This window comes from Triticum aestivum, chromosome 2B, assembly GCF_018294505.1.
Source record: "Triticum aestivum cultivar Chinese Spring chromosome 2B, IWGSC CS RefSeq v2.1, whole genome shotgun sequence".
NCBI classification, from domain to species: domain Eukaryota; kingdom Viridiplantae; phylum Streptophyta; class Magnoliopsida; order Poales; family Poaceae; genus Triticum; species Triticum aestivum.
In genome coordinates this window covers 736,753,912-736,778,584 of record NC_057798.1, presented here as the reverse complement: position 1 = coordinate 736,778,584, position 24,673 = coordinate 736,753,912, and the positions used below count along the sequence as shown (strand labels likewise).

The 24,673-nt window shown below is 42.5% G+C and overlaps 1 protein-coding gene across 1 annotated transcript; it reads right to left on the bottom strand.

Annotated features, from left to right (window-relative positions):
- Positions 1-229: 229 nt before the first annotated feature.
- Positions 230-851, bottom strand: LOC123042365 (uncharacterized). The gene is made up of 2 exons (XM_044464836.1): positions 613-851; positions 230-451 (listed from the first exon to the last, which is right to left on the bottom strand). The coding sequence occupies exons 1-2, from the start codon at positions 810-812 to the stop codon at positions 277-279; spliced, it is 375 nt and encodes a 124-aa protein (XP_044320771.1). The 5' UTR covers positions 813-851; the 3' UTR covers positions 230-276.
- Between the last annotated feature and the right edge of the window lie 23,822 nt (positions 852-24,673).

Here is a 24,673-nt window from a genome sequence, read left to right as displayed (position 1 = left end):
CTTGTGTTAGCTTTTTTATTTACAAATTCACTTCCGCTTTGGTACACCGCCCTTAACACATCAATGGCTGTGATTATGCGTATAGACGAGCCCCCGCACAACTGGGCCCGCCACTTGCTATACCTCTATACCCCCCTTGTTGAGAACCGTCGCATTACTCATGATGTTAATTTTTCAGCGTTCAACCATCTCGGTGATGGCATCACTCATGCCATGATAACCAAAAACATAATCAATTAACGCTTTACCGCCTCGAGACTACAGTTATCAGCAAAATCACACAGATATTTGTACGGTGCGCAGAGAGATGTCCACGAATACGAACATGCGATCTGGGAGGTGAGACAGGTGCTGAATGTCTCGATAGCATGTTCCTAGGGTGAGCATCATAAAGAGGCTGTACCTTGGAGGAGATCTTCTTAGGTACACCATGACTGCGGCGAGATAAACTCTGAAATCAAAACACCACAAAATTCAATCACCAAAATCTACTTCTTGTACACACGTTCTACCTAAAAAAATTAGCAGTTGCTGCGTAAACTGCAACCACACCAGTGGATCAAACACGCAGGCGGAAGCGAGAGAAGAAAACAGACGGCAGCACGTACGTACCGCCAAGGGAGGTGGGGAGAGGATTCCATAGCATCTGGGGGCCATCCACCACAGCCAGCCAGCGAAAGGGCGCGCCAGAGGATAGAACAGAAGGGGGAGTGGCCGGCCAAGAAAAGGAAGCAAAAAAGGGCGGCCAATCTTCCTCGCGGCGGGACGGAGGACGGCGGCGGGACATCGCGGACGAAGTAATGGCGGCGCATCACGGAACGAGGAATAGAAAACGAACAGCGGGGTAGGTGGGGTTGGGGGGCATAGCGCTTCGACTGGACCTGGGCCTTTGCGGCCCGATTACGGATAGAAGCAGCAGCTCGCTCTGCGGAGCAGCGGCCCGCAGAAAAAGATTTGGATCGCACGAGGTATCAAACTAGTCACCTCATCCTCAAGACTACACGGGTTTACCGCTCCACTACGCTTCCCTTTTGTGATAAAAATAGCACAAACTGTATAAGAACCACTAGGCCGAAGCGCAAGACCAGTCCATCAGCCCATCAATCTGATCTCCCAAGACAAAGTAATGCGTTTTATTCGCACTTCCGAAGACTCGATCTATCGGCCTCTCAAATAATAAATCTTTTAAAAAAACTTGGGGCGACCAACTAGACAGTAGTTTATGGTTAGAGAAAGGAAAATAACCTTTATGACTTTTTGACAAAATTGAAAAAAGTTCATCCATTAGAAAACAAGTTCACGATTTTTTGACAAAATTGAAAAAAGTTCATCGATTAGAAAAGAAGTTCACGAATTTGAAAAAAAAAGTTCACAAATTAAATACTTTATTCACAGGAGGCCGCCTGACTGGGCTGGTTCACTGTCTCGCGTGAAAAAAGGGAAATTAAAATAATAGTTTTAAGTACCTATTTAAATTTAAATTTAAATTTTTTCCTTCAACCCTGACATGCATGCCTACCATGGGCATGCCCATCTGGCAGAAGTTGGGATCATTTCATGAATGTCCAAAAGGACAACATGTTCAACAGAGGGTGTTCGGCCAGAAGGCACTGTCCGAGAGCATGTTGTTTTTCGACATCCTTGAAATGGTCTCATTTTTTTCCATGGCCTTGTATGACAGTTTCAAGGCTCTGTGTTAAGTTGTTTTGGTTTTCGACAAATTTTGCATTTTTTAAAGATTTCTCAGTCAAAAAAGATCAATAAATGGTCGGACGTGTCGCAACTTGCATACGGTGTAAAAAAATGTTCAAGCCCGACATGGATGCCTACCGTGGGCATGCCCACTTGTTTGCAAAAGTTGGGTTGATTTGAAGGATGTCCAAACATAGACCATGATCAACTGAGGGTGTTCAGGTAGGCATGAAGGCTTCGTGTGAGAGAACGCTATTTCCCGACATTCTTGAAATGACCCCAATTTTTTTCATATCATTGTATGATCAGTTCAAGGCAACATGTCAAGTTGTTTTTGTTTTCGATAAATTTTGCATTTTTTAGAGTTTTCTCGGTCAAAAAAGACCGATAAATGGGCGTGCGTGTTGCAACTTGCATATGGTGTTAGAAATCGTTCAAACCTATTATGGATAACTAGCATGATCATGCCCATCTGCTTGAAAAAGTTGGAGTCATTTCAAGAATATCCAAAACTAGACCATGTTTGATGGAGGGCGTTCGTGTTGGCCAGAAGGCTCCGTCTGAGGGTACATTGTTTCTCGTCATCCATAAAATAGCCTCAAATTTTATCCAACAGCTTCTATGATCAAATCAAGGCATCATGCCAAGTTGTTTGAATTTTCCATAATCCTTGCATTTTCTGGAGTTTTCTCTGTGAAAACTGGCCGATAAATTGCCAGATGTGACACAACTTGCATAAGATGTCGGAAATTCGGTCATACCTGACATGGATGTCTACCATGGGCGTCCCCACCTACTAGAAAAAGTTTGGGTCATTTCATGCATGCCAAAATAGATCATGTTCATGTGACACGTCCGTCCATTTATCACCCTTTTTAACCGAGAAAACTCCAGAAGATGCAAAAGTTGTAGAAAACCAAAAAAACATTGCATGGTGCCTTGAGATGGTCATAAAAGTAAATAAAAAAATTGGGATCATTTGACAGATGTCGAGAAACAACGTGCTCTTAAACAGAGTAAAATTGTTATTTAAAACCCATGGTAGGCATCCATTCCAGGTTCGAAGGAAAAATATATTTAAAAACATAGTTAGAACATTTACTAAAATTGTTATTTTGAACTTTTAACATAAGTAATAAATACACGGAGATAAAATTGAAAACTGTTAATGCTTTTTTTAAATCATTTACTAAATATTTAAAGAACAAATTATATAAAATCATTATTTAATACAGATACTTAAAACTTGAATTTGGTATTCAAAAAGATAAAAGTGAATTAACGAAAATAACAAAAAACGAAAAATAGAAAATAGAAAATAAAAGAAAAAGCTTAGGCCTTTGGCACAATAAGGTGACGACATCGCTCCCGCCGGGTGTGTGTTGGGCTGGGCCAAGAGCTCGCGGATTTGAAAAAGTTCATCAAATAAAAATATTCATGGATTTCAATTTTTTTTGAAACATTCAAAACAACTCACTAAGAAAAGGTTGCAAACAGGCATTCCCGGTTTCGGGAACATCGACTTCGTAGCCATTTTTCCGGTTTTGCAAACCTTCTCGGAGGTCGTGAACCGCATTTTTTATTTTCCTTTTTTCTTTTTATCTTTTCTCATGTTTTATTTTTTCTGGTTCTTTTTTTCCTTTTTGTTATTCTTTGACTTTTCTTTTTTTCCTATTTATCATATATTCAAAATTCCAATTATGTTCGTATTTTTGTGATTTTTTGTGGAGTTATTTTTTACTGGTTTTGAAAAAATGTTTGCATTCTATATTTTGTTCCGTCTTTCTTGAAAATGTTCGCGTTTAGACATTTTGAGCAAGTTTGAATGAGATTAACTTTTCCTAAAATTCCTGTACAATTTCTAAAGATAATATATTTATATTTTATGAACAAAAAAGGAAATATAAAAACCGGAGCGAAACTTGTGCATAAAAGCCGAAAGTAAAAACAAAGAGTGAAGGTGCTTTTTTTTCTTAGCGTTATTTATCTAGAACAAGAGGAAGAAAAAAGGTAAAGAGAGACACCAAATTAGATATCCCAGATGGTTGTTCGCTTGTGCTTAGTGCGTGAGAACCGTAGTTTGATTCCTAACCAATGCATTTTTTGAACTTTAAACTTAAAAAAGAAACTAAACGGGCTGAGCCCATGAGGGAGGGGTGTGCGCCCGAATTGTACGCGTACACGTTCTAGTGAATACAAATTGTGAAATGTCCATACCATCCTTTATACCTTTTGTGAGAGGGGGGGGGGGGGTTACCGAAGCGGGACTATACAAATTTTATACCATTTGCCATGCCATAAATAGTCTGGCATTTTGAGGTGGGATGGCAATTTTCTACTCATGTTGAATGGCAATTTTAGTTTCACATAGATGGCAAAGTTTTCTGCTTGTGTGTGAATGTTCAATTTAGGTTTACACGTACAACAAATTAGGAGAATTCATATTAATTTTTGTTTGTTTTCTAAATATGGTAAATTTTAATTATTTCATAGTGCCCACATGGAAAAACTATGAATTTTTAAACTTGTCACATGGTGTCGGTACCGTGACCACTGGGCTTACGAACCCAACTGCGCACGGACCATGGTCGCCTCCTGGTCAAAATCAAGAGGACAAAGGAGCTCTCCACCAACAAAAAGCTACCTCCACCACTCTGTGGTGGTATGCAGATCTTGGTCAAGATCATCATCAACAAACATCTTCAAGAAGGAGCCTAAGCTCCGTAGAGGCATGCATCAAGATATGTTTCATCCTTCTCCAAGCCAAACAAGTGCCAAAAGGAACAAGGCCGAGCCGCCCGGCAACGAGCCAGACGGACATCATCCGGGAACGCTAATGCCTGGCAAATGACCCCTCTAGCTAGCCCGTGCTTAGCAAGCCTCGATAGCAAGCTACCGCCTCCCTCCCATGTGCGGCGCGTCTGCTCTGCCCACACAAAGCTTTCGTGCCACATGTGAAGGAAATATGCCCTAGAGGCAATAATAAAGTTGTTATTTATATTTCCTTATATCATGATAAATGTTTATTATTCATGCTAGAATTGTATTAACCGGAAACTTAGTACATGTGTGAATACATAGACAAACAGAGTGTAATTAGTATGTCTCTACTTGACTAGCTCGTTGAATCAAAGATGGTTAAGTTTCCTGGCCATAGACATGAGTTGTCATTTGATTAACGGGATCACATCATTAGAGAATGATGTGGTTGACTTGACCCATTCCGTTAGCTTAGCATTCGGTCATTTAGTATATTGCTATTGCTTTCTTCATGACTTATACATGTTCCTATGACTATGAGATTATGCAACTCCCAAATACCGGAGGAACACTTTGTGTGCTACCAAATGTCACAACGTAAGTGGGTGATTATAAAGATGCTCTACAGGTGTCTCCAATGGTACTTGTTGAGTTGGTATAGATCGAGATTAGGATTTGTCACTCCGATTGTCGGAGAGGTATCTCTGGGCCCTCTCGATAATGCACATCACTATAAGCCTTGCAAGCAATGCAACTAATGAGTTATTTGCGGGATGATGTATTATGGAACGAGTAAAGAGACTTGCCGGTAACGAGATTGAACTAGGTATTGAGATACCGACGATCGAATCTCGAGCAAGTAACACACCGATGACAAAGGGAACAACGTATGTTGTTATGCGGTTTGACCGATAAAGATCTTCGTAGAATATGTAGGAGCCAATATGAGCATCCATGTTTCGCTATTGGTTATTGACTAGAAACGATTCTCGGTCATGTCTACATAGTTCTCGAACCCATAGGGTGCGCACGCTTAACGTTTGGTGACGAGCGGTAATATAAGTTTATGTGTTTTGATGTACCGAAGGTATTTTGGAGTCCCGGATATGATCACGGACCTAACGAGGAGTCCCGAAATGGTCGAGACATAAGGATTGATATATTGGATGACTATGTTTGGACTTCGAAAGGGTTCCGGGCAAGTTCGAACAAATACCGGAGTACTGGGGGGTTACCGGAACCCCCAGGGTAGGCCGCGCGCCCCCTCCCCCTCTAGTCCGAATCGAGCTGAACGTGTGAGTTCGAGGGACGTCATCGAGCTGAACGTGTGCTGAACTCGGAGGTACGTTCGGTACTTGGATCGGTCGGATCGTGAAGACGTATGACTACATCAACCGCATTGTCATAACGCTTCCGCTTTCGGTCTACGAGGATACGTGGACAACACTCTTTCCTCTTGTTGCTATGCATCACCATGATCTTGCGTGTGCGTAGGAATTTTTTTTAAATTACTACGTTTCCCAACAACATGGTGGGGTGCAGGCGTGCTAGTAGAGAGACAAGGCATGCGGTATGAATCATCCCATTATTTCACTGCATGGTGCACACTTGTATAGAGGTATGTCACACCCATCTCAAGTGGCACCATGGGCGGTGGTGACAAGATGGCAGTTCGTTCCCGGGAGCCAGAAGACGATGGCACCGTCACTCATTCAATGCACCTACCTATCTAATTTGACTAGGTATTTTCCTCAATAGCGAAAGCCAATGTGGTACCAAGCTACTGAGGAAAAGGGGGATTTTTAGGAGACTTTTCGGGCAGGTCAGCTGGATCTGCTCTAGGGTTGGACACTTGATAGAATAACAATAGAAGCCACACTACTACCCCCGTTCCCGGAAAGGATATATAGCTCTCTGTTCACCAAATAATCCACACTCAAAGTAGGAGTATGGTATTACGCAACCATGCAGCTCGAACCTGGGTAAATCATTGTGTCTTGTTATGCATTTCTTCTTGGGATAGATCGTCACCTTGCACCCTGTCTACGAATCGGCAAGGGACGTTATCAGTCCCTGGTGCCTCGCGTGTAGTCTGCACACGCGCGATGACACATGGCAAGTAAAACATTTTTTAACATTGGCATGTCTACATATTTCTCCTAGAGTAAAAACAAGGAGAAATATATTTCTCCTAGTCACATGAAAAATTCATAACATTTTTTGTCTTCCAAACATGGCAAATTTAGCTTTTTTTTAATGCCCCCATGGCAAGCTTTAGTAATTTTTCTCCCTTATTCATGACAATTTGGGGAATGTTTTCTTATTTGGCACATGTCAAATTTACATATTTTTGTATTTTTCTAAGAAAAACATATTTACACATTGTCAATTTGGAAAATTTCCTGCAGGTCACATGTCAAATTAGTAATATATTAGTTTTTTCAAACATGGAAAATTCATATAATTTGCATATAATGTCAACATGGCATTTTTATGAATTTTTCAAGTTGACAAATAGCAAATTTACATATTTTTGAAATGTTCACATGTCAACCTTTTAGAATTTTTGGTTTTCGAAAACATGGTAGCTTCACCCTTCTTGAAGGCTTTTTCAGAGAAAACATCATGGCAAATTTGTTGTATAGATCATGGAAAATTTCCAACTTCTCACAATTAAAATCCTTTTTTTTTGCATTTGGAATTTGAGATGTGACCACTAAAGAAATTTTATAAATTTTAGAGAAACCAACCTTTTCCCTAGACTGCCATGTGAAACACCTTTTTTAAAATATAATTTCAATCAAACGATATGGACCATGGCAAAATATAATTCTGCTTGTTTCTCGTACAAATACCATGGCAATTTTATCCTGTGTGTATTTTTATTATTTATTTGTATCACTTTTTGTTTGTGGCGTGACAATTTCATATTACTTATAAGTGTTTTTTTCATTGTGTCATGTCAATTTTTTTTATAATTACTTTATTCTTTGCACATGAAATCTTTAAACACAAGTTTTCTTTAATATGTGAGGGGTGGGGGCGGGGGTTAATCATGATAATGCCAAGCTCACTTTTTATATACTCCCTTCGTCACAAAATAAGTGTTTTTTTGTCAATCCAAAATAAGTGTCTCAACTTTGTACCTTTTTAGGGGTATAACGATTCTTTATTCAACCAAGTTCAACGGAACCGTTACAATGTCATGTGGTCGAAGGAACCACACATGTCTTCCTGCCTAGAGACAAAGCAAATTTAGCACTATTATCAACCTCAAAATTTCGAGACCTTCTGTCATACATAAAATCACACTCCAAGAATTCTAATTTACTAGCTCGAATTTCCTTGATGATGGCCGCTTGCCTCCAACCTTGATTTGACACAATTTCTTTTATCACCAAGGAGCAATTTGAAGAAAAATTAACTCGGGAGATGTTCAAATCATTGGGCAAAGCCAAAGCCTTGCGGCATATGCTAAGGCTTCCAAAGTTGGCGCATCCGTGATACCCATGTAGTTGATTGCTGATGAGCCCATATAATTACCCAGATGATCCCGACAAATTGCAGCTGCGACACCTCCATATCCATGTCTCCCAAGAGCACGATTAACATCAATTTTCATATAACCAGCCAGTGTTCTAATCCAAGGCTGTCGAACACTAGTATGAGCCGGTAGGGTAGCTACTCGTTGTGGGCCAACGACGACTGTTAACTCATCCATATAGCTCTTCACAAAAAGATGAGTGGACACTGGAGCCTGAAATTCATGTGGCCTTTCTCTCGCGTACCAGGCTGTCCAGAGGGTCACTACCATCTCAACAAAATCACCTTGCTGCAAGGAGTTATACATGGTAGCTATCTAAAGCTTTGCATCAGTTACTGTAGTCATTATCATATGTTCAACCATGTCCTCTTTTGCAAGTGCCCACAACGACCTGGCGAGACAACTCTCCATTAATGCATGCTTCCATGAATCACACATTCCACATAGTGGGCAGTATCGAGTATCAAACATGTTGTTGTGATTCATACTCAAGGTAGGAATCGAATGCTTTGCAAGATGCCACAAGAAAAATTGAAGTTTTGCAGGTACCGAAATACCCCACAGATTGGTCCACTGCTCCTCAGCTGATGTCGAATCCGAAGCACCACTGTTACCCTCAAGCCAGTTCCCCCTTATGATTTTTGTGTTTACCACCATGCGATATGCAAATCGCACAGAAAAGCACCCATTTGTCTCATGAGCCCATGACCAGAAATCTGAAATATTCCTTGTGCATATTGGAATACTCAAGATAAAATTGGCATCCATAGGTAAAAATGAGTTCCTTACCAGTTCCTCTCGCCAACAAGCGTTCGTTCCATCTATTAGATCCGAGACCCAAAACACTCCATTATGTGCGACTGTTATTTGTCTCATGGAATTTTCCCTCGGCAACCAGTTATGGTCCCAAATTTCCATTGTGGTTCCGTCCCCAATTCGCCTGATTAGCCCTTGAACTAGCACATCTCTTCCTTCAATAATTGACCTTCAAATCTGTGAAGGGTGGGAACCCAAAGTAGCATATAAAATAAATGTGAGGAAAGTAAGAGCAAGTACAATAGCAAGGCTTATAGCCCACTTACATGGCAATTTTGCCTACATGGAGGAGAGAGACATGGAAAAGTAAGGGGAGTGGGCTCTCATGCAAGAGCCTAGCTATATGCGTGCTCCAAGGCAGATGCAATAAATGTGAAGAAAGAGATAGAGAGAAGATGAGAAAAAATAGTAATCTTATAGCCAACCTTATAGCTAACCTTGTTGTATGAATGACTATATGAGTTGACTATAGATGATATGGCAACATCTTATAGACAGCTGTTGGCTATATTATTAACCATGCTCTAAACTGATCTACGAATCCTAACACTTAGAGAATTGAGATCCGCATAATTCTCCAAGCTTTCCCGGCAAGTAGAGCCAAATTAAAATCTCCAGATCATGGAAGCCCATGCCTCCTAGATATTTAGGTCTCGTCATAATATCCCATGACACCCAAGCAACTTTCCATTCTCCATTCTTTACTACCCACCAAAATTTCATGGTAAGAGAATTTATGTGTTCACACAGACCTCAGGGTAGCTTAAAGCACCCCATAGAGTACACTAGAATAGCCTGTACCACTGATTTAATCCAGACTCCCTTCCCTCCCATGAACAAGAGTTTTTCAAGCCATCCTTGGACTTTAACACACACTTTGTCTTTTAGATATTTGAAAGTACCATTATATCTCTCAACATCAAAATGCATACCCAAATACTTCTCATTCGAAGATTCATTTTGCACGTTAAGACAAAGCTTTACCTCCTCTCTGATGCTCTCCAGACATCCCTTACTGAAAAATATGGAGGACTTACCTCTGTTTGTTCGCTATCCCAAAGAATTACAGTAAGTCTCTAAAGTTGAGACACCTATTTTGGGGCAAAGGGAGTATATATTTTCATCCTTTTTCCTTGTTTCTAAATATGGCAATTTCTAGGCCTGCTAAAACCTCAACAATATTTTGCAGTCCGGCTAACTGGACGTATTCCGTTTATTCCCGCGCGCCTCCTATAGTCTAGGCAAGTTTTGGGCGTCGTGCTGAAATAATGTTGGATCGAACGCTCTAGAGAAGTTCCTCGTTCGCTCGTTTGATTCGGGTTCTCCTATTCCGCACATAGGTCGCGCGCGCACCCCCTGCCCCCGTGTGAACAGTGGGCCAGCCTATCTTTGCTCGTTTCCAGTTTTGGGAAGGTACTAGAACCTTCCCAAACAGGTTTTCTTTTTTTCTTACATTTTTTTCTCTTCTTCTTCTTTCGCTTTTTTCCTCTCTTTTAATTTTCATTTTTTCCAAATTCACGAGCATTTTTTCTGAAACCTAGGAACATCAAATTAGTGAAAAAAAATCAAATTGGTGAACATTTTTTGAAATTCAATTTTTGTTCATTGAAATAAAAAAATTATTGTACTAAAACATATTCTAGAAATTTACAAATTATGCTCATCATATTGACAAATGTTCATCAAATTTAAAAAATGTTCTGAAATACAAATTTGAACAAGAAATTCAAAATTTACTCATCAAAATAAAAAAAAGTTTCAGCATATTAAAAATTTTGAGGATTGTTTTTAAAAATAAGCATATTATAAAATGCTCATACAATTCAAAAAATGTTCTCAGCTTCAAGTTTAGTAAAAAATGCTCATGATTTTTAACAAATGTTTATCATATAAAAAATATAAATTTAATTCGAATAATCCTATCAAATTCGTAATTTGTTCATCAAATTCAAAAAGGTCAATTAAATTTAAATATTGTTCATCGGCATGCAACTTTCTTAAAATTACGACTTTTTTTTATTCAATGAATATATTTTAATCGATGAACTTTTTTGGAAATTCATGAATATTTTTTGAATTCATGAACATTTTTTCAAATATGCAAACAGTTTTTTCATAATCATGAATATTTTTTAAACCACATACATCTTATGATTTCTTGAGCATTTTTCCAAAATTTACCTTAAAAAAAACTAGAACTTTTTATTAGTTCTGAATAAAGAAGAGTAAAACAGAAAAACAAAAAACAAAAAACAAAAAAATAGTGGAATCCAGCCCTGCTCACGGGCCGGCCGAATAGGAGCGTGCGGGAAGGGGGGGACGGGGGATGCGGGGGGGGGGGGGGGGCGATGGCATGTTCGCTAGTGCCTCGTGTGCCAAATAGGAGCTCCCATTTGGTTCATGCAGGGCTTGCTCAAAAAAAAATTGGTTCATGCAGGGAGCGAAATGTCGCATGGCTACCTCGACAGCCGACGTTCCTGTAGGCGTGTAGCATGCCAAATTGCCAAATAAAAAAAACATTTGGAGCCGTGATGTCAGAGTGTCGATGCAGAGAGACCTTGATCGGCACACACAGATAACGAACAGGGGCGCCAGACCCGCAAGTCTATGCCTACGGGCCTAGTACGGCTGATTTGGTAAGGCAGTTATGTAATAATTTCCCACGGGCCTGAAAAAAGTATCTGAAACATGCTGAATAAGTATTTGAAAAATGTTAAAATAACTACTAAAAATGTTGAACAAATATTTAAAAAATGTTGAAAAAGTATTTTGACAATGTTGAATAATTATTAAAAAATGATGAACGAGTATATGAAAAATGTTAAGCAATTATTTAAAAGAGTTGACAAATATAAAATATGTTGAACGAGTATTTTAAAAATGTTGAAATAAGTATTAAATATGTTGAACAAGTATTTGAAAAATGTTGAATAAGTATTAAAATATTGAAAAAGTATTTTATAAATGTTTAATAATTATTAAAAAAATGTTGAACAAGTATTTGAAATTGTTGAATAATTATTAAAAATGTTGAACAAGTATTTGAAATTTTTGAATAATTATTAAAAATGTTGAACCAAAGTATTTGAAAAATGCTAAAACAGCGGACAATGTTGAATGTGTGTAAAAAAATGTTGAGCACTCATTAAAAAATGTTTTTGACATATATGAAAATATAGAGTGAAAACGAAAAAAAACATAAAAAAACCTTAAAAACCAAAAAATGGAGAGAAACAAAGAAAAGCAAACAAAAAAAATGGAGAAGGAACAAAAAGAAGCCATATAAAAACCAAGAAAATCCTATAAATAACCAAAAGAAAAAAAGACCATGAAAACAATGGAAAAAACCAGCTTCGTTCGCCTCAAGAGCAAAACACGGCAACAATTTATCTTGTGCCAAGACAGTGCAGTGGCTAGCATCGCGAGCTCTCTCCAGATATCGGTCCTGCTTCTCCCCATTTTCGATTCCATTTTTCATTCGATCGTTGCGCGAAAATGGACAGGCCAAACTACTCTACAACCTTCAGCGCGACGTCCCCACGAGATTGCTTAATGCAATAAATAAGGTTCGCGCGCCAAATGCAACGCGGTTGGCCCAGTTGGCGGCCCGCCTATCCGTCCTGGTGGTATATGACGCGGAGTGCGTTATACAGGACGTCTCGGGACCTCCTATATTCCGCTCGTTGCGGCAAAGTGCCGATGTTTCGCACAAGGTGCCGCTAACCTGGGCCTGCCCATTTCCGGTGGCACGATCGCGAGATGAAAAAACACAAAAATAGAGGGCACTTAAGCTGTGTATCGATCATGGGACTTCATGGTCGTTGGCGCGCTACGCTAACCACTGCGAAAGTGTGACGCCTGGATAATCAAGCTACAGTAACCTCTACTAATGACGCCACGTCACCTTCGTTATTGTCGCTAATCTCGCGTTAGTTCAAAATGATTCGAATTCAAATTTAATTTTTTGGCAAATAACCAAAGTTTTCAAACATTAAAACAAAAATGTTCGGAATGTGACTTAGTTAAGTTTACTAAATTAGGTACAACCTATGTGTTTTTACAAAACTAAAGTGTTAGGTAAATAAAGAGAAAACTAAAAAGAAAATAAAGAAAAAGGAAAGTATAAAAAATAGAAAAAATAAACTAACAAAAATAAAACAAGGGCCAACCCCCCACACACACTGAGCCACGGCCCAGCTAACCGGCCAGCCCACTAACCTAGCCGGCCCACCCCTACTCCCCGTAACCCCCACTCCACCCCGAAACCCTAACCGAACCAACCCACTCCCCCTCACTCCCTCGTCTCTCCCTCTTTCCCCGATCCAGATCGGATCGGGGCTGACCCCGTGACCGTCGCCCGGTGCCGCCTCGCCGGCCCCCGCCCTCGTCCTCGCGCCCCCGTCCCCTCTCCCTCGACGGCTCCCCTCGCCGCGCCGACCGCGACCGCGCCCTCGACGCCCCACGCCGCCCCACCGCTCGATGCCGGAGCCACCACGCCGGTCTGCCTCCCCGCCGTCCTCTACGTCGTCGCCTCGTCCCCATCACCCACCTCAAGCACCACTGCCTCGTGCCCTACGACCCACCATGAGCCCCGACCTCTCCTTTCCTCTGTCGCACGCCGACCATCGCGCCACTCTGGCCACTCCGGCCTCCCACCCACACATACCCCGCTCGCCTCCCCTGCAGGTCCCGGCCACCGCTGTGGCCAGTGCGCCCGGGGCCGCGCCCTGGCGCCCGTGCCTCGTCTCGGCCGTCTGGCTCGACCACGACCACTCCCCCTCTAGCCCTCGGCCTCGCCTGACGGCTCGCCCCTCCGCGCACGCGCTCGCCCCGCGGATCACCCCTCCTTCTCCTGCTGCTGCTGCCTCGCACCGATGCCGCCGCTCACCTGTCTCGCGCCGGCCTACGCCCGTCGCCGCCCGCCGGTGAGCGCGCGTCCTGGCTCGCAGCGGCCTGGACCGCCCGCTCGCCCCTATCGGGTGTGCCCTGCGCCTGGCGCCCTTGCGCCCGTTTCTCCTGCGCCCCGCTAAGGCACCCCTGGGGCCTATGACATATGGGCCCTGCCCCAGAACGTTTTAAAAAAAATATAAAAAGGAATATTAATTAAAAATATTAATTGATTAATTAATTAACTAATTTACTTAATTAATCATGTTGAGTTAAACTAATTAAACCTAATTAACCTAAATATCTAATTAAACTAACTAATCTGTTAGTTAGGGCAATGTGTGCATGACAGATGGGACCCACACGTCAGTTTGACCCAATCAACACCCTGTTGACTGTTGATGTCATGATGACGCCAGCATACACTATTCTGGATAATGTTGATGTAAAATAATTAAATAAATTCTAAAAATGATTAAATCTTTTAAAATTAATATAAAATAAACCGTAGCTCGGATGGAGAAACTTTGTACATGAAAGTTGCTCAGAACAACGAAATAATCCGGTAACGCAACCCGTTCGTCCACCACACATCCCTAACATATCGAACACGCAACTTTCCCCCGCCGGTTCATCTGTCCAAAAACACGAAACACCGGGAATACTTTCTCGGATGTTTCCACCCTTTGTCGGTATCGCCTACTACCGTGTTATGGCACACCTAGCAATGCTCATTGTCATGTCATGCATCGTCATGCATATGTTTGCATTATATTTATTGTTTCTTCTCCCTCTTGTCTCGCTAGACACCGAGACCGACATTGCTGCTGCCCCGTTCGACTACGGTGTTGACGACCCCTCCTTCTCGGCTGAGCTTCTAGGCAAACCCCCCCCCCCTTGATCACCAGATATCGCCTATTCCTCTCTCTACTACTTGGATTAGAGTAGTGTAGTATGTTACCGCTTTCCGTTAATCCTATCCTGATGCATAGCCTGTCCTTGCTACTACTGTTGTTACCCTTACCTGCAATCCTAAATGCTTAGTATAGGATGCTAGTATTTCATCTGTGGCCCTACATTCTTGTCCGTCTGCCATGCTATACTATCGGGTCGTGATCACTCGGGAGGTGATCACGGGTATATACTTATATACATATTATATGATACCTATGGTGACTAAAGTCGGGTTGGCTCGTAGAGTACCCGCGAGTGGATCTTTATGGCGGAGCGATAGGGCAGGCTGCGACCACCTAGGAGAGAGGTGGGCCTAGCCCTGGTCGGCGTCCGCGGTTACTTCATAATAACACGCTCAACAAGATCTTGGTATTTGATCTAAGTTGGGTCGTTGACCTTATACGCACTAACCGCCACGTGGGACAAGATATGGGCAACCGGCGTCGTGGTATTAGCCGAAGCCTTCGTGACGTCAGCGACTGAGCGGCGCGCGCCGGATTGGACTGGAACGCCTGCTCCTGTATTAGGGAGGCTAGGTCTGCTTCCGGCCGGGTACGCAACATACAGGCGTGCAATGGGCGATGGGCCCAGACCCATGCGCGCATAGGATTTAGAGAGGCACGCTGACCTCTCTGTTGTGCCTAGGTAGGGCTGCGACGTGTTGATCTTCCGAGGGCGGGCATGACCCAGGAAAGTGTGTCCGGCCAAAGGGGATCGAGCGTGTCGGGTAATGTGGTGCACCCCTATAGGGAAGTTTATCTATTCGAATAGCCGTGATCTTCGGTAACAGGACGACTTGGAGTTGTACCTTGACCTTATGACAACTAGAACCGGAAACTTAGTTAAACACACCCTTCCAAGTGCCAGATACAACCCGGTGATCGCTCTCTAACAGGGCGACGAGGAGAGGATCGCCGGGTAGGAATATGCTATGCGATGATACTTGGTGAACTTACCATCTACTCTCTTCTACATGCTGCAAGATGGAGGCTGCCAGAAGCGTAGTCTTCGGTAGGACTAGCTATCCCCCTCTTTTTCTGGCATTCTGCAGTTCAGTCCACCGCTATTGCCCCGTTATACATATACCCATGCATATGTAGTGTAGATCCTTGCTTGCGAGTACTTTGGATGAGTACTCACGGTTGCTTTTCTTGTTGGGGAACGTAGTAATTTAAAAAAAAATCCTACGCACACGCAAAATCATGGTGATGGCATAGCAACGAGAGAGGAGAGTATTGTCCACGTACCCTCGTAGACCGTAAGCGGAAGCGTTATGATAACGCGGTTGATGTAGTCGTATGTCTTCACGATCCGACCGATCCAAGTACCGAACGTACGGCACCTCCGAGTTCAGCACACGTTCAGCTCGATGACGATCCTCGGGCTCCGATCCAGCAAAGCGTCGGGGATGAGTTCCGTCAGCACGACGGCGTGGTGACGATGATGATGTTCTACCGGCGCAGGGCTTCGCCTACACTCCGCGATGATATGACCGAGGTTGAATATGGTGGAGGGGGGCACCGCACACGGCTAAGGAATGATCCGTAGATCAACTTGTGTGTCATGGGGTGCCCCTGCCCCCGTATATAAAGGAGCAAGGGGAGGGCCGGCCAAGGAGGAGGAGGCGCGCCCAAGGGGGGAGTCCTACTCCCACCGGGAGTAGGACTCCTCCTTTCCTAGTAGGAGTAGGAGAGAAGGAAGGGGAAGAGAGAAGGGAAGGAAGGAGGGGGTGCGGCCCCTCCCCCTAGTCCAATTCGGACTAGGCCTTGGGGGGGCGCGTGGCCTGCCCTAGGCAGCCCCTCTCTCTTTCCTGTATGGCCCAATAAGGCCCAATACTTCTCCCCGGCGAATTCCCGTAACTCTCCGGTACTCCGATAAATACCCGAATCACTCGGAGCCTTTCCGAACTCCGAATATAGTCGTCCAATATATTGATCTTTACGTCTCGGCCATTTCGAGACTCCTCGTCATGTCCCCGATCTCATCCGGGACTCCGAACTCCTTCGGTACATCAAAACTCATAAACTCATAATATAACTGTCATCGAAACCTTAAGCGTGCGGACCCTATGGGTTTGAGAACTATGTAGACATGACCTAGAACTATTCTCGGTCAATAACCAATAGCGGAACCTGGATGCCCATATTGGTTCCTACATATTCTACGAAGATCTTTATTGGTCAAACCGCATAACAACATACTTTGTTCCCTTTGTCATCGGTATGTTACTTGCCCGAGATTCGATCGTCGGTATCCAATACCTAGTTCAATCTCGTTACCGGCAAGTCTCTTTACTCGTTACGTAATGCATCATCCCATAACCAACTCATTGGTCACATTGCTTGCAAGGCTTATAGTGATGTGCATTACCGAGAGGGCCCAGAGATACCTCTCCGACAATCGGAGTGACAAAACCTAATCTCGAAATACGCCAACCCAACATGTACCTTTGGAGACACCTGTAGTACTCCTTTATAATCACCCAGTTACGTTGTGAGGTTTGGTAGCACCCAAAGTGTTCCTCCGGTAAACGGGAGTTGCATAATCTCATAGTTACAGGAACATGTATAAGTCATGAAGAAAGCAATAGCAACATACTAAACGATCAAGTGCTAGGCTAACGGAATGGGTCATGTCAATCACATCATTCTCCTAATTATGTGATCCCATTAATCAAATGACAACACATGTCTATGGTTAGGAAACATAACCATCTTTGATTAATGAGCTAGTCAAGTAGAGGCATACTAGTGACTATATGTTTGTCTATGTATTCACACATGTATCATGTTTCCGATTAATACAATTCTAGCATGAATAATAAACATTTATCATGAAATAAGGAAATAAATAATAACTTTATTATTGCCTCTAGGGCATATTTCCTTCAGTCTCCCACTTGCACTAGAGTCAATAATCTAGTTCACATCGCTATGTGATTTAACACCAATATTCACATCTACATGTGATTAATACCCATAGTTCACATCATCATGTGATCAACACCCAAAGGGTTTACTAGAGTCAATGATCTAGTTCACATCGCTATGTGATTAACACCCAAAAGAGTACTAAGGTATGATCATGTTTTGCTCGTGAGAGAAGCTTAGTCAACGGGTCTGTCATATTCAGAGCCGTATGTATTTCGCAAATACTCTATGTCCACAATGCTCTGCACGGAGCTACTCTAGCTAATTGCTCCCACTTTCAATATGTATCCAGATTGAGACTTAGAGTCATCTGGATTGGTGTAAAAGCTTGCACCGATGTAACTCTTTACGACGGGCTCTTTTATCACCTCCATAATCGAGAAATATTTCCTTAGTCCTCACTATGGATATTCTTGACCAATGTCCAGTGATCTACTCCTAGATCACTATTGTACTCCCTTGCCAAATAAGAGCAAGGTATACAATAGGTCTGGTACACAGCATAGCATACTTTATAGAACCTATGACTGAGGCATAGGGAATGACTTTTCATTCTCTTTCTATTTTCTGCCATGGTCGGGTCTTGAGTCTTACTCAACTTCACACCTTTGCATCACAGGCAAGAACTCCTTCTTTGACTGTTCCATTTTGAACTATTTCAAAAATTTATCAAGGTATGTACTCATTGAAAAATCTTATCAAGCGTCTTGATCTATCTATATAGATCTTGATGCTCAATGTGTAAGCAGCTTCACCGAGGTCTTGCTTTGAAAAACTCTTATTCAAGTATCCTTTCATGCTATCCAGAATTTCCATATCATTTCCAATTAACAATATGTCATCCACATATAATATTAGAAATGCTACAGAGCTCCCACTCACTTTCTTGTAAATACAGGCTTCTTCAAAAGTCTGTATAAAACCATATGCTTTGATCAACTCATCAAAGCATATATTCCAACTCCGAGATGCTTGCACCAGTCCATAGATGGATCGCTGGAGCTTGCACAATTTGTTAGCACCTTTAGGATTGACAAAACCTTCTGGTTGCATCATATACAACTCTTCTTTAAGAAAACCATTAAGGAATGCAGTTTTGTTTATCCATTTGCCAGATTTCATAAAATGCGGCAATTGCTAACATGATTCAGACAGACTTAAGCATAGATACGAGTGAAAAACTCTCATCGTAGTCAACACCTTGAACTTGTCGAAAACCTTTTGCGACAATTCTAGCTTTGTAGATAGTAACACTATCAGCGTCCGTCTTCCTCTTGAAGATCCATTTAATCTCAATGTCTCGCCGATCATTGGGCAAGTCAATCAAAGTCCATACTTTGTTTTCATACATGGATCTTATCTCAGATCTCATGGCCTCAAGCCATTTTGCGGAATCTGGGCTCACCATCGCTTCTTCATAGTTCGTAGGTTCGTCATGGTCTAGTAACATAACTTCCAGAACAGGATTACCGTACCACTCTGGTGCGGATCTTACTCTGTAAGACCTACGAGGTTCTGTAGTAACTTAATCTGAAGTTTCATGATCATCATCATTAACTTCCTCACTAATTGGTGTAGTAGTCACAGGAACAGATTTCTGTGATGAACTACTTTCAAATGAGGGAGCAGGTACAGTTACCTCATCAAGTTCTACTTTCCTCCCACTCACTTCTTTCGAGAGAAACTCCTTCTCTAGAAAGGATCCATTCTTAGCAACGAATGTTTTGCCTTTGGATTTGTGATAGAAGGAGTACCCAACAGTTTCCTTTGGGTATTCTATGAAGACGCACTTCTCCGATTTGGGTTCGAGCTTATCAGGTTGAAAACCTTTTTCATATAAGCATCGCAACTCCAAACTTTAAGAAACGACAGCTTAGGTTTACTTCTAAACCATAGTTCATACGATGTCGTCTCAACGGATTTAGATGGTGCCCTTTTAACGTGAATGCAGCTGTCTCTAATGCATAACCCCAAAACGATAATGGTAAATCAGTAAGAGACATCATAGATCGCACCATATCCAATAAAGTGCGGTTACGACGTTCGGACACACCATAACGTTGTGGTGTTCCAGGTGGCGTGAGCTGTGAAACTATTCCACATTGTTTTAATTGAAGACCAAACTCGTAACTCAAATATTCGTCTCCGCGATCAGATCGCAGAAACTTTATTTTCTTGTTACGATGATTTTTCCACTTCACTCTGAAATTCTTTGAACCTTTCAACTATTTCAGACTTATGTTTCATCAAGTAGATATACCCATATCTGCTCAAATCATCTTGTGAAGGTCAGAAAATAACGATACTTGCCACGAGCATCAACACTCATTGGATCGCATACATCGGTATGTATTATTTCCAATAAGTCAGTAGCTTGTTCCATTGTTCCGGAGAACGGAGTTTTAGTCATCTTGCCCAAAAGGCACGGTTCGCAAGCATCAAATGATTCATAACCAAGTGATTCCGAAAATCCATCTTTATGGAGTTTCTTCATGCGCTTTACACCGATATGACCCAAACGGCAGTGCCACAAATAAGTTGCACTATCATTATTAACTTTGCATCTTTTGGCATCAATATTATGAATATGTGTATCACTACGATCGAGATCCAACAAACTATTTTCATTGGGTGTATGACCATTGAAGGTTTTATTCATGTAAACAGAACAACAATTATTCTCTGACTTTAAATGAATAACCGTATTGCAATAAACATGATCAAATCATATTCATGCTCAACGCAAACGCCAAATAACATTTATTTAGGTTTAACACTAATCCCGAAAGTATAGGGAGTGTGCGATGATGATCATATCAATCTTGGAACCACTTCCAACACACATCGTCACTTCACCCTCAACTAGTTTCTGTTTATTCTGTAACTCCTGTTTCGAGTTACTAATCTTAGCAACCGAACAAGTATCAAATACTCAGGGGTTACTATAAACACTAGTAAGGTACACATCAATAACCTGTATATCAAATATACCCTTGTTCACTTTGCCATCCTTCTTATCCACCAAATATTCAGGGCATTTCCGCTTCTAGTGACCATTTCCTTTGCAGTATAATCACTCAGTTTCAGGCTTTGGTCCAGCTTTGGGCTTCTTCGCGGGAGTGACAACTTGCTTGTCATTCTACTTGAAGTTCCCTTTCTTTCCCTTTGCCCTTTTCTTGAAACTAGTGGTCTTGTCAATCATCAACACTTGATGCTCTTTCTTGATTTCTACCTTCGTTGATTTCAACATCACGAAGAGCTCGGGAATCGTTTTCGTCATCCCTTGCATACTATAGTTCATCACAAAGTTCTACTAACTTGGTGATGGTGACTAGAGAATTCTGTCAATCACTATCTTATCTGGAAGATTAACTCCCACTTGATTCAAGCGATTGAAGTACCCAGACAATCTGAGCACATGCTCACTAGTTGAGCGATTCTCCTCCATCTTTTAGCTATAGAACTTGTTGGAGACTTCATATCTCTCAACTCGGGTATTTGCTTGAAATATTAACTTCAACTCCTGGAACATCTCATATGGTCCATGACGTTCAAAACGTCTTTGAAGTCCCGATTCTAAGCCGTTAAGCATGGTGCACTAAACTATCAAGTAGTCATCATATTGAGCTAGCCAAACGTTCATAACGTCTGCATCTGCTCCTGCAATAGGTCTGTCACCTAGCGGTGCATTAAGGACATAATTCTTCTGTGCAGCAATGAGGATAAACCTCAGATCACGGATCCAATCCGCATCATTGCTACTAACATCTTTCAACACAATTTTCTCTAGGAACATATCAAAATAAACATATGAAAGCAACAACGCAAGCTATTGATCTACAACATAATTTGCAAAATACTACCAGGACTAAGTTCATGATAAATTAAAGTTCAATTAATCATATTACTTAAGAACTCCCACTTAGAAAGACATCCCTCTAATCCTCTAAGTGATTACGTGATCCATATCAACTACACCATGTCCGATCATCACGTGAGATGGAGTAGTTTCAACGGTGAACATCAATATGTTGATCATATCTACTATATGATTCACGCTCGACCTTTCGGTCTCCGTGTTCCGAGGCCATATCTGTATATGCTAGGCTCGTCAAGTTTAACCCGAGTATTTCCGCGTGTGCAACTGTTTTGCACCCGTTGTATTTGAACGTAGAGCCTATCACACCCGATCATCACGTGGTGTCTCAGCACGAAGAACTTTCGCAACGGTGCATACTCAGGGAGAACACTTCTTGATAATTAGTGAGAGATCATCTTAAAATGCTACCGTCAATCAAAGCAAGATAAGATGCATAAAGGATAAACATCACATGCAATCAATATAAGTGATATGATATGGCCATCATCATCTTGTGCTTGTGATCTCCATCTTCGAAGCACCGTCGTGATCACCATCGTCACCGGCGCGACACCTTGATCTCCATCGTAGCATCATTGTCGTTACGCCATCTATTGCTTCTACGACTATCGCTACCGCTTAGTGATAAAGTAAAGCAATTACAGGGCGTTTGCATTTCATACAATAAAGCGACAACCATATGGCTCCTGCCAGTTGCCGATAACTTCGGTTACAAAACATGATCATCTCATACAATAAAATATAGCATCACGTCTTGACCATATCACATCACAACATGCCCTGCAAAAACAAGTTAGACGTCCTCTACTTTGTTGTTGCAAATTTTACGTGGCTGCTACGGGCTTAGCAAGAACCGTTCTTAACTAAGCATCAAAACCACAATGATAGTTCGTCAAGTTAGTGCTGTTTTAACCTTCGCAAGGACTGGGCGTAGCCACACTCGATTCAGCTAAAGTGAGAGAGACAGACACCCGCCAGCCACCTTTAAGCACAAGTGCTCGTAACGGTGAAACCAGTCTCGCGTAAGCGTACGCGTAATGTCGGTCCGGGCCGCTTCATCTCACAATACCGCCGAACCAAAGTATGATATGCTGGTAAGCAGTATGACTTGTATCGCCCACAACTCACTTGTGTTCTACTCGTGCATATAACATCAACGCATAAAACCTAGGCTCCGATGCCACTGTTGGGAAACGTAGTAATTTAAAAAAAAATCCTACGCACACGCAAGATCATGGTGATGGCATAGCAACGAGAGAGGAGAGTATTGTTCACGTACCCTTGTAGACCGTAAGTGGAAGCGTTATGATAACGCGGTTGATGTAGTCGTACGTCTTCACGATCTGACCGATCCAAGTACCGAACATACGGCACCTCCGAGTTCAGCACACGTTCAGCTCGATGATGATCCTCGGGCTCCGATCTAGCAAAGCGTCGGGGATGAGTTCCGTCAGCACGATGGCGTGGTGACGATGATGATGTTCTACCGGCGCAGGGCTTCGCCTAAACTCCGCGACGATATGACCGAGGTGGAATATGGTGGAGGGGGGCACCGCACACGGCTAAGGAACGATCCGTAGATCAACTTGTGTGTCATGGGGTGCCCCCTGCCCCTGTATATAAAGGAGAAAGGGGAGGGCCGGCCAAGGAGGAGGAGGCGCGCCCAAGGGGGGTGTCCTACTCCCGCCGGGAGTAGGACTCCTCCTTTCCTAGTAGGAGTAGGAGAGAAGGAAGGGGAAGAGAGAAGGGAAGGAAGGAGGGGGTGCGGCCCCTCCCCCTAGTCCAATTCGGACTAGGCCTGGGGGGGGGGGGGGGTCGGCCTGCCCTAGGCAGTCCCTTTCTCTTTCCCGTATGGCCCAATAAGGCCCAATACTTCTCCCCGGCGAATTCCCGTAACTCTCCGGTACTCCGATAAATACCCGAATCACTCGGAACCTTTCCGAACTCCGAATATAGTCGTCCAATATATCGATCTTTACGTCTCGGCCATTTCGAGACTCCTCGTCATGTCCCCGATCTCATCCAGGACTCCGAACTCCTTCGGTACATCAAAACTCATAAACTCATAATATTACTGTCATCGAAACCTTAAGCGTGCGGACCCTACGGGTTCGAGAACTATGTAGACATGACCTAGAACTATTCTCGGTCAATAACCAATAGCGGAACCTGGATGCCCATATTGGTTCCTACATATTCTATGAAGATCTTTATCGGTCAAACCGCATAACAACATACTTTGTTCCCTTTGTCATCGGTATGTTACTTCCCCGAGATTCGATCGTCGGTATCCAATATCTAGTTCAATCTCGTTACCGGCAAGTCTCTTTGTTCGTTACGTAATGCATCATCCCGTAACTAACTCATTAGTCACATTGCTTGCAAGGCTTATAGTGATGTGCATTACCGAGAGGGCCCAGAGATACCTCTCCGACAATCGGAGTGACAAAACCTAATCTCGAAATACGCCAATCCAACATGTACCTTTGGAGACACCTGTAGTACTCCTTTATAATCACCCAGTTACGTTGTGACGTTTGGTAGCACCCAAAGTGTTCCTCCGGTAAACGGGAGTTGCATAATCTCATAGTTACAGGAACATGTATAAGTCATGAAGAAAGCAATAGCAACATACTAAACGATCAAGTGCTAGGCTAACGGAATGGGTCATGTCAATCACATCATTCTCCTAATGATGTGATCCCATTAATCAAATGACAACACATGTCTATGGTTAGGAAACATAACCATCTTTGATTAATGAGCTAGTCAAGTAGAGGCATACTAGTGACTATATGTTTGTCTATATATTCACACATGTATCATGTTTCCGGTTAATACAATTCTAGCATGAATAATAAACATTTATCATGAAATAAGGAAATAAATAATAACTTTATTATTGCCTCTAGGGCATATTTCCTTCATTTCTCCCTCCTTTATCCCATTTTCCTTTCTTCCTGGTTATCGCAACCAGATGCTGGAGCCCAGGAGCCAGACGCCACCGTCGACGACGACTCCTACTACACCGGAGGTGCCTACTACTACGTGCAGGCCACTGACAACGACCAGGAGTAGTTTAGGAGGATCCCATGCAGGAGGCCTGCGCCTCTTTTGATCTGTATCTCAGTTTGTGTTAGCCATCTTATGGCACCTTGTTTAACTTATGTCTGTACTCAGATATTGTTGCTTCCGCTGACTCGCCTATGA